The following is an 11,283-nucleotide window of genomic DNA, read 5'->3' on the forward strand; positions in this document are numbered from 1 at the left end:
CATTTGGGGTAAAAATTGGGAGTTCATAACCCACTTCAATCTAATGTATGAAATATGATATGTCAAGAGCTTTGTAATGTTGTGAACCAATAAAAAATAAAATAAAATAAAATAAAATAAATTTTATTTTATAAATATTTTTGTTCTTTTTGTGAGAATATTGGTTAATTCCATCTTACCCGAAGTTCAAATCATCCACATACTAGGTGTTGGGGTAATTTGTGAAATAGAAAAGTTATAATCAACTATCTTAGAGTTATTTTACCAATAATAAAAAGAATGCAGAGAACACATTCATTTGGACAAAATTAAATAGTTACACAGACTACCTTTAAAAACTAGTTCTGAAAAGTCAATTTTTTAAGTATTCAACCGTCTGTTTTTAGAATGGCAAATATACTAAAGGACAGCTTTCAATTATTAGAACCAACATTCTTATCATGTGAGAGCCCAGAGAGACATCTGTATTTTGGTCAAAATAAAAAAGCTAATGCAAAATTGCATAATACAATATTTTCACTCTGGGATTATGCAATTTAGCCAAAAGACCCTATAGCCAAAATGTTTTTAACCTTTATGTCTAGTTGTCTCCAGTTTAGTTGCTTCTATGATACTGGTAATTAGGTGGGAAAAAAAGAGTAACTAAATACCATAGTTAAATCCTTTCTTTGCAAGTGACAAAAGTCTTCATATAGCAGCAATCTCTTCTCTTTCTATGAGTCTTACCTTTAACTTTCCGTAGCTCTTGATTTTTCGACTTTAGAAAAATCTCTAGTTTCTTTATGAGAGTCAGAGCCAAACCAGAATTCCCTGAAATTGAGTAAGGCACAATGGTTTGACCATAATGTCTCAAATCCATTTCTCTTGCAGGCATATAATCATCCTTGACATTCAGAGCTATTAAGAGATAGGTAGTGACAACCAGAATTACTATTATCTGTAGCAAGATCAACTTCCAGTTGCGCCAACTGAATAGTGCCCTTTTTATAAACATGGAACAAAACTGCTGGCGGTAAAGTGGAAACTAAAAAGAGGGAAAATAGTATTACAATGGTTAGTGACCCAAGTAGGATATACATGTAAAATACATTAGTTTAAATGTTTCAAATTTTTTGGTGAAAATACACACATATAAATTTATGCTTTAAACTGAGCACAAGAAAACAAGATGTTTATTTGTGTAAGATATTAAGTGAAGATTAAAATGGGGCTTCTAATCTGATTATACTGAAAATCTTAAGATGATTTATTAACATGGTATAGTACTTCTGATTGGAAAATCCAAATTATATCTTTTATTTAATATTAAGCTATAATTTTTCTATTTTCTCCATTTTATAAGAAAACATTCCATAAACTATTATATTTTTCCTGGGTATAGTACATGAACTCTACAGAACATGTCCTTAATTTGATCAACAAATATTTTATGAATGTAATAGTCAAAGTTCTTGGGTCTAGTCAAAACTGAACAAAGGGAAAACTTATAATGAAAACTTTTCAAAGAAAATTTTAAGAAATAATAAGGCTGAAGGTAGCAGCTGTAGTCTTTTATCTAGAACCCATTTCTCCTGCATGAGGAAATTAATGTGGTTATTACAGACTGGACCATATTTGGGTTGCTAAGCTCCAAACATATTTTAAATTTAAATATTAAACTACATGAACATATGTAAACCAAACATATTAGTGAATATGCTTACCCCAGTATTAAATTTAATGGTAGCAAGTTCATTAAAACTGGAAAAAACTGGTCTTTCAAAACTTCCAGACAGGCTCTGCTGTTTGTTTTGGTCATGAATACTCATTTGGGAAGTTGCCAGCTTATTGACCCTATACACATATACACATACATGAAATGAGCACAGATCATTTAGTTTTAATCATAGCCACAATCTGTTTTATTTAAGGAATGGTAAATGAGTTCTAAACTTGGAAGACTCCTCTTGCTCATGGATCGGCAGGAGCATTGCACAAGAGCAATATGATAATGGTGATTCTCAATAAACCAGTCAGAAGACTGCTGCCAACTGATGGCAAGGTTTCTACCATTCTGAGGCAACATGAGAAATACATTTACAATACATTTTGTTTCATTAAACTGAACTTAGTTAAATGACTTACCTTTAATCAAAGATATCTGTCCTCCAGGATTTAATATGTTCTTTGTTTTATAAAATGACAGGGACATTGAGCAGTAAGGTTTTAAAATTAGATAAAAGTCCTTATATTTCCCACTACTGTCTATGTTTGAAGCTGTTTTTTTTGATGTGGATACTTGAGAAGAATGCAGATACATACAAGTAGTTATAAACCAAAGGGGGAATGCTAGTTAGAATAATAGAAGAAAAAAGACATCACAGCATATTTAGAGACAGGAGAAGTGGTAAAACACTTGGTGGAAAATACATTATTTGAAAAGGCATATTATTTTATAAACCATAGAGCTATCAAAATCTTTTCAATAACTTTCTGCTAGTATTTTTTTGGACTATATTACTAAACTCTGACATGAGTAAGTAATGAGTAGGTTGATGACTTAGGTATGCTTTAAAAACCACATATCATCATAATACATCCCATCAATAGACTTAAAGACAAGAATCATATGATTATCTCAATAGATACAGAATAAGCATTTGACAAAATATAGCACCTCTTCATATTCAAAACACTAGAAAAACTAGGGATAGTAGAAACATACCTCCACATTGTAAAAGCTATCTATGTTACGACCAAGGCCAACATCATCCTAAATGGAGAAAAACTAAAAGCATTCCCTCTAAAAAATAGAACAAGACAGGGATGCTCTCTTTACCATTTCTATTCAAACTAGTCCTTGAAACTCTAGCCAGAGCAATCAGACAAATGAAAGAAATTAAAAACATATGATTAGGAAAAGAAGAATTCAAACTACCATTATTTGCTGATGACATGACTCTATATTTAGAAGATCCAAAAATTTCTACCAGAAAACTTCTAGAACTAATAAGTGAATTCAGCGAAGTAGCAGGATATAAAATCAACACCCATAAATCAAATGTATTTCTATACATCAGTGTTGAATCTACTAAAAGAGAAATTAGGAAAACGACCCTATTCACAATAGTCTAAAAAAATACTTGGGAATCAATCTAACAAAAGAGGTGAAAGACCCACAATGAAAACTACACAACACTAAAGAAAGAAATTAAAGAAGACTCAGAAAATGTAATGACCTCCCATGCTCCTGGATAGGTAGAATTAATGTTGTCAAAATAGCCATACTACTAAAAGCATTATACAGATTTAATACAATTTCTATTAAAATCCCAATGAAATTCTTCATAGAAATAGTAAAAGCAATCATGGAATTCATTTGGAAAAAAAAGACCCAGAATAGCCAAAGCAATCCTTATCAAGAAGAACGAAGCAGGAGGCATCACAATATCAGACCTTAAACTATACCACGGAGGAAACCTTAACTTCTTGCTGTCTGGTTCTGTCTGACTCATTAATAAATGAAGTCTCAGGTAAAACCTTTAATATTTTAATGTGACTCAGTTAATTTTTTAAAAATCTTTATTTTTATTTGTTTATTTTTACATGGTGCTAGGGAATGAACCCAGGGCCTCAAGCATGCAAGGCAAGTGCTCTACCACTGAGCTACAACTCCAGCCCAACTCAGTTAATTTTTTAACACATTTTGTCTTGTTTAGTTGTATCTTTTCAGTTTATGAATCTGTCTTATAAACTGTATGTTTGAATATTTCTATATTTTTATACTTTTATATTCAATATTTATTAATTTCCTTTCTTCTTCTGACTTCTAATTTTCTAAAAAGAATATCTAATATGTTGTTATTTTTTCATCTGTGATCCAACACTTGGTCAATCTTTGTATCTATTTTATACATGTTCTTGAAAAAATATATTCCCCAATTGTTAAGAACAAAGTTCTCTTTTCATACCTATGAAAGAGAAAAAAAGCTTAATTAAATTGTTAAAACAATTTAAAAGTATTTTTATCTAACTTATTTGTCAGTTATGAGAAAAGCATATTAATGGCTCCTAAATGTTGTAAATTCTTTTAAATTATATTCATTTTTGCTTTTTTTTTTACTTCAAAATTAGGTACACATAAATTATTGAATAATACTGGCATTTTTTAGCAATATTAATTTCTTGAGTTTTATTTGGTTCATTTTCAATACAACAAAACAATGAGATTATAAAATAGAAAACCACTGCAGAAGCTATAATAGTTCTATTTGGAAAGCCTTGCAGAATCAAAGATATTAAATAACTTTCAAGTACACTTTTCGTGGAAACTGACTTAAGATTCATATATTAGTTGATTTTGTCATTAAATGTTGTAAATAAGATACAATGAGGAGGAACTGCACTGTTTTAGAGGGTAGAATTGACACATAAATATGAGTGAGATTTGTAGAGTAGAAGGTAAATTCTGAAAACATCATTCAAGATGTGCAAGTATTGTACATGTAGCATTTTAAGTGACTAGTAGTGAGACAATGAACTAATTATTTTGGGTAAAAATGGTTTAATCCATGCTTCACTTCAGACAACAAATTCTAAACCACTTGGCTGAATCAAACTGGTATTAAAAGAAAATATGGTTGGTAATTTCAAAGTTGACACACCTTAAAAAGAAAATAATTGGGGGCTTGGGCTGGGGTTGTAGCTCAGTGGTAGAGCCTTTCATGTGTGAGGCACTGGGTATGATCCTTAGCACCACATAAAAACAAATAAATAAAATAAAGGTATTTTGTCTGTGTACAACTAAAAAATTTTTTTTAAATATGGGGTTAGCTGGGTGTGGGGGCCTGTAATCCCAGTGGCTTGGGAGGCTGAGGCAGAAGGATTGTGAGTTCAAGGCAAGCCTCAGCAACAGAGAGGCACTAAGCAACTCAGTGAGATCCTGATAAAATACAAAAAAAAGGGCTGGGATGTGGCTCATGGTTGAGTGCCTCTGAGTTCAATCCCTGGGACCACCCACAAAAATAATGGAAGCTGTAGTTAAAAATAACATGAAAATTAAAAAGGAAAGACAAATTAGGAGATAATTTGCAAAATGGTTATCTTCTTAAGAGGAAGGCATGAGCGTGTGTGCGTGTATTTCAAAATCTATAAGGAAAAAAACTCACTTTTATTGAATCTGCCACTTACCTGCTCAGTAAGCTGATATTGTGTAAATTCTCTGGTTTTAGTTTTCTTCCCTAAAAATTGAACCCTATTTCACTGGATAGTAGTAAGGATTATGTGTCTTTAAATGTGATACTTAGAATAGTACTTTGCAAATAGTAGGCACTCATGTGAATAACTTAAACCACTCTAAAATCCTTCATAATTTAATATCATCATTGTGCAATTCCTAATAAACAAATTATATTAATATTCTTTCTCTAGTTGTTCTTAATCTGAAACTTGGAGAGGTTTGCTAACTTATCTGAAATAATTATCTTAAAGAAAGTCACTGTTAATTTAAATTTGACAGGCTCCAACCTGAACTAAAGAAAATTTATTAAGAAGGAGGTAGGAAAAGAGACTGATACTGCCAATAAGCACTATCGGAAAGGACTCATCATGGTCCAAGGCTTTTTGTTTGTTTTTTTTTTTTAAATATTTTTTTTTAAGAGAGAGTGAGAGAGGAGAGAGAGAGATAGAGAGAATTTTTAATATTTATTTTTTAGTTCTCAGCGGACACAACATCTTTTGTTGGTATGTGGTGCTGAGGATCCAACCCGGGCCGCACGCATGCCAGGCGAGCGCGCTACCGCTTGAGCCACATCCCCAGCCCGGCTTTTTGTTTTTAAATTGGGGATTGAACCAAGGGAGCATCTTATCGCTGAGAAACACCCCCACTTCTTTTTATTGTTTGACAGGGCCTTGCTAAATTCTGAGGCTAGTCTTGAATTTGTGATTCTCCTGCCTCAGCTTCCATCTCACTGGAATTGCAGGTGGTACCACTGTGCCTGGCACTGTCCAAGGTTTTGAACTATAATTTCCCAGTTGCAGGTAGAGCTTTTATCATGGAAACAATGACTTTAATGAATAAATAACACTCATTCATTAATTTACTCATTGAGAACTATTTTTGAGTATTCTTTATATGACAGCTTCTGTGTGAGGTCCCAAGTATAATCACTGAACAAAAAAGGCAAGATCCCTACCCTTATGGAGCTTTTTATAGCTGTGCTTATATAGAAACTTTCTCATTGTAATTTAGTTCTCTATGAAGAGACGAGAGAAGATTTATTGAATGACCAAGAGATCACTTCTTATTATAAATTGTCTTAGTCCACTTTGTGCTTCTATGACAGAATAGCTGAGACTGGCTAATTTATAATGAACAGAAATTTATTTCTCATGTTTTAGAAGCTGAGAAGTCCAAGATTGAGGGGCCAACACCTGGTGAGGATCATCTTGCTGTGAAGGTAAAAGGTAAAGAAAGCACACAAGAGGAGCCTGAACTTTGTGGGACAAGTTCAAGTCACAACACAAATTATCCTTACTATAAATTAATTAAGTCACATTTTAATTTATATATATCAGTCTTTTAAAAATTTGTGTGAATAAATTATCCCAAGTCTACTTGAAGCATTGATAAACTCCTTGATCCTAAGAGAATGAAGTCTAGCTTCAGCTTTGTCATACCCCTACCAGAAAAGGACATTTGGTAAATCCTTGTGACTGCTAACTAGCTGACTTTGCTTCGTGACAACATGATTTCCATGGGTGCTATGATTTTGAATTTTTACACAGTGAGAGACAAACCATATAAAAATTAATAACAGAAATATGGTTAGGTCAAAATTTTAAAGTCATTTGTACTGTACACTATAAGTTAGAAAAAAACTTTTCATATAATACCATAGATGTAATTCTGTATTTTCCTTGACCAATTCTAAACTCTCTATTGAGGAAAGACTATACATCAAGGCCCAAATTAAAAATCTTTAAATATTTCTTAGCTGAATATATAGAAATACATTAGCAAAAATATTTGAAAACTCAGTGATACTATGATTCTACCAACTGCAAATGGGGGGAAGTGCAATCTTAAATTGATGTAGGGTTTCAGGGGTAGAAATTGTTTTTTTAAGGTCATTATTACTTACTTAAAGAAGACTTCTTTCATGGTAGTGATTGAAACTCCAAAGTTGGCAATGCCCAGCTCTTTCTGATTCTTTTCCAACTCATCAAACAGAGCTTCAAATCTGAAATGAGAGAAGAAAGGAAAAAAGAAAGAGCTAGTGTTAGTATAGATAAATTTTACCTTGTTTTTTAAAGTTAATTTTATTTTCTAGTAAATAAGAATTTTTAAATGTAAGCATTTTTCCCAATTGATGCAAATTAATATTATTATATTTTCTCTATTATTTTATTAAAATGCATTTTGTGGTACAATATATAACATAAAATTTGTCATTTTACATAAGTGTAAAGTTCAAGTGCCACTAAGTATATTCATAATGTACAACCATCACCATTATCCATTTCCAGAACTTTTTCACCATCTCAAACTGAAACTTTATGCCCATTAAAAAGTAACTTCCCATCCCATTTCTTCATCCACCTTAACTTAATTTCTTTTTCTACAAATTTGTCTATTTTATGTATATAAAATATAATTTTTATCATTTTGTGTCTGGCTTATTTTACTTAGTATAATTCTTTCATGTTGTAGCATGTATTAGGTTCTATTCCCTTTTAAGACTGAATGATCTCTCTTTTATGGATACACCACAGGTTTTTTATATATTCATCCATTAGTGAACATTTTAGTTGTTTACTCCCTTTGTGTATTGTGAATAATACTGCCATGCATACTGGTGTATAACTATCTATTCAAGTCCCTGCCATCAGTTCTTTTGGTTATAAAACTAGAAGTGGAATTGCCAGATCACATTTTAATTCTGTTTAAGTTTTTCAGGAACTTCAAAAAATAAATCCACCTTTTAACATTCTAACTACCAATGCAATAGGGTTTCACTTTCTCCATATCCTCACCACAATTTGCTAGTTTTGTGTGTTTTAATTTGCATTTCCTTAATGACTAATGATGTTGAGCATCTTTTCATGTGCTTGCTGACCATCTGTATATCTTCTTTGGAGAAATTTCTACTCAAATCCTTTGACCAATTTTGAAAGTTTTTTTTGGTTAGATAAGATTGTTTTCATATTATTTTGTTCTTTAAAAATGTCCAGTTATCAGTGGAAAAATGTTTAATAGATTATTCTTCATTGTAATTCTTATCATGAAACAAATGAAAAGAAGGCTGAAGAATTTACATTAGCAAATCTATCCCAACCTATAACTTGACATTTGATATATCAGTTTACTTTCTATATATAGCAACAATTGGCAACAATTATTCTATATATAGCAATAATTTGGCAACAATTACTTCATATACTTATGGTTCCTACCTCAAATGGAAAAGAGTTCTCAAATTATAGGAAGAAGTGGTAAAATGGAGTTAGTCAAGTAGAAGCTGGCTAATAAATAAAAAAAGATTTAACCAAGTAGCCAGGGTAATTATGTGAAATTTCTTTCTAACTGTGTTGTATTTACATCGAGGATTACAAAGAATAGTTTTATCAGGAAGAGTTAACATTGTTTTAAGTTAACAAAATCTTCTATAGAAATCAATCAATTTCTTAAACATATCTCCAATTCTCAATGAGGGATTATCAAGCCTACTAATTACCCTCAGGCATAGTGATCTCAAAACTCCAATTTGTAAATTTCCTCCATTCTAGGCTGCATTCTATTTCCATCTAATCTTACCTTGCTTTGATTCTTGGTTTTAATCTTAACCCTCAGTTTAATCCGTTTCCTTCTTCCTATGACACCCCTTCACATATTTTAAGACCATTTTCTTGTTCTTTTTGAGTTTTCTTAATAGAATTCCCACAGCGCTTATTTGGTGTTCATCTTTATTTAAGGCCTCATATGTTAAAGATTATTGTGTAATATTAATAAAATTATTCTTGTAATTCTATTTGACTGATTTTGGTATCAGTATAATACTAGCCTTATAAAATGGGTGAGGAAATGTTCCTTTTCTAGAAATTTTTTTCTAAAAATATTTTTGTGTAACTTAATGTTTGGGAAAAACATCACTGAAACTATGTGGTACCACATTTTTCTCTGTGGGAAGTTTTTTGGTTTTTTTTTTTGAGATTGGGTCCAGCTATGTTGCCTAAGTTAGTCTTAAACTCCTGGGTTCAAGCAATCCTTCTGCCTCAGCCTGGGACTACAGGTTCAGACCACCATGCCTGATTCATGGTAAGATTTTAAAAAATACTTTTGATTCTGCAATATGCATTTGGGGTAAAATTGGGAGTTCATAACCCACTTTTCAATCTAATGTATGAAATATGATATGTCAAGAGCTTTGTAATGTTGTGAACAACCAATAAAAAAAAATAAAAAAAAATACTTTTGAACTTAAAAGTTTTATTTAGTTCTTAATTGATTCATAATAACTACAGATATTTATAGGGGTTAGCATGATGTTTCTAATTATTTATATATTCAATTTCTTTAATAAAGGACTTTTCAAGTTAAATATTTTCTACTTGTAATTTGTGCATTTTCTCCTTGTCTCGATGATCAATATGACTAAAGTTTTACCGAATGTACGAATCTTCTTAAAGAACAAGCTTAGAGCTTATTTAAAAACCTCAAGTTCACTTTTGTTAGCCACACTCTGTGGATAGAAAGCTAGGTACTTGAGGGTATAAATACTATTTCTAAATCTCTTCCTTGTTTTCTCATGTAAATGTACACATGTAAAGTACCAAGAACTGTGCCTGGCACAAAGCAAATTAACAATTACTTGTAGCTGCCAAAGTCTCAGAAATAACCAAGCAATTCTTGTCCTTTTATTTTTTTTCCCTACAATAATGAATTTCTATGATTTAAATGGGTCATGGTCATTTTATTCTGGTTGTTTTTCCCGCTCTCTCTTTCATGGGTTAGTTTAAAATAGAGTATCTTCATAGTAATAACTTCAGGTATGAAAACAAAAAATGACACACTCCCAAAAGGACAACGATGAACATTTTTACCTGGGATGGTAATCTCAGGTAGAATTATTGTTGTCTCTCTACAACTAATTTTATTAACTACTGAAGTCAAAATTCCTATTTTCTCTATTACAGTTACTGCAGAGCTTCCATTCAAGCTATTTTTTACTCTTATCATCATAATATCTCCTTACATATGACTCACAATGCAGAAAAAATGTGTGTACAAGGAACATCCCATTATTAGTTTATCCTTTTTAGAAAGCTCTAGCTACTAGATTGCAAACCTCTTCCCCCAAAAACAAACAGAAAGAAAAATATCAAATAAGCCCGAATGAGCTTGTGAGGTGATCCTGTGTTCGGCAAAAGAAATCTTAAAACTGTGAGCTTCCTAACTCTACCTGCAAACAGCCTCTGGAAACATGGTTTGTTATAAAAACAATACTCACTAAGCTTGCTAGACCTGGAAAATTAAAAATGATTTCTGGTCACACAAAAACCATAGAGCTTTCTGGATCCATCCATACCTATGTGTATACTCTTTGGGTAGTACAAATGATAATTCATCTCCAATATCATCCTCCAACATGGCACCTGGAACATGAGACTGAATCATTGCTGAGATTTTTTCAACATCACAATGTGGTTCCCTCTGCATGACTATGTGATATCCAGCACCTGAGATAAACCATTTAGATGATCAAATGAAGATGCTTGCACTTTTTAATACCCTTGTGAGACCAAACTTGGCTTTCCAATTTATCTAGGTCTATAAGGAAGAAGACATGATGTGTTGCAGACATTAAGTAAGACCATAAGGAAGCTCACAACTACAGCTTAGAAATGCTATTATAAGAAATAAGATATTGAACAAATAATAGCTTTCTTTATAATTGCAAAAATTATAAAAATTATAAATTACAATGATTTAACGTATATTTGATACAACCAATATATGAAGAAAGGTCTTGTTATTTGGCTACTTATCATTCTTAAAACTAAAATCCTGATAAATACTCATTCAGCTATTACTAAAGCCCTGGGGATATTGTAATGAACAAAGCAGAGAAAAATTCACATCATCATCATCAGAGCTTACATTCTAGTCAAAGGAAATAATCAGAAAACAGAATAAACTGAAACATATGGTGGGTTGAAAATAACAAATGAATGGTCACTGTATCTGCCTTGTTGTTTCTTACTTTGATGCTTTAAAAGCAAATAATAGATCTTGATCATGGAACT

At 31.8% G+C, this 11,283-nt stretch overlaps 1 protein-coding gene across 1 annotated transcript in view; it reads right to left on the reverse strand.

The window, feature by feature from the left end:
* Positions 1-11,283, reverse strand: part of LOC101976331 (phospholipid-transporting ATPase ABCA3) — an 87,638-nt gene that overhangs the window by 57,096 nt on the left and 19,259 nt on the right. Inside the window, exons 7-10 of the mRNA XM_078024727.1 lie at positions 10,566-10,716; positions 7,122-7,220; positions 1,704-1,833; positions 727-1,024 (exon numbers count right to left, since the gene is read on the reverse strand). Of these exons, the coding sequence (XP_077880853.1) occupies positions 727-1,024; positions 1,704-1,833; positions 7,122-7,220; positions 10,566-10,716 (678 nt within the window). The remainder of the gene's footprint in view (positions 1-726; positions 1,025-1,703; positions 1,834-7,121; positions 7,221-10,565; positions 10,717-11,283) is intronic.

This window comes from Ictidomys tridecemlineatus, chromosome 10, assembly GCF_052094955.1.
Source record: "Ictidomys tridecemlineatus isolate mIctTri1 chromosome 10, mIctTri1.hap1, whole genome shotgun sequence".
NCBI lineage: Eukaryota > Metazoa > Chordata > Mammalia > Rodentia > Sciuridae > Ictidomys > Ictidomys tridecemlineatus.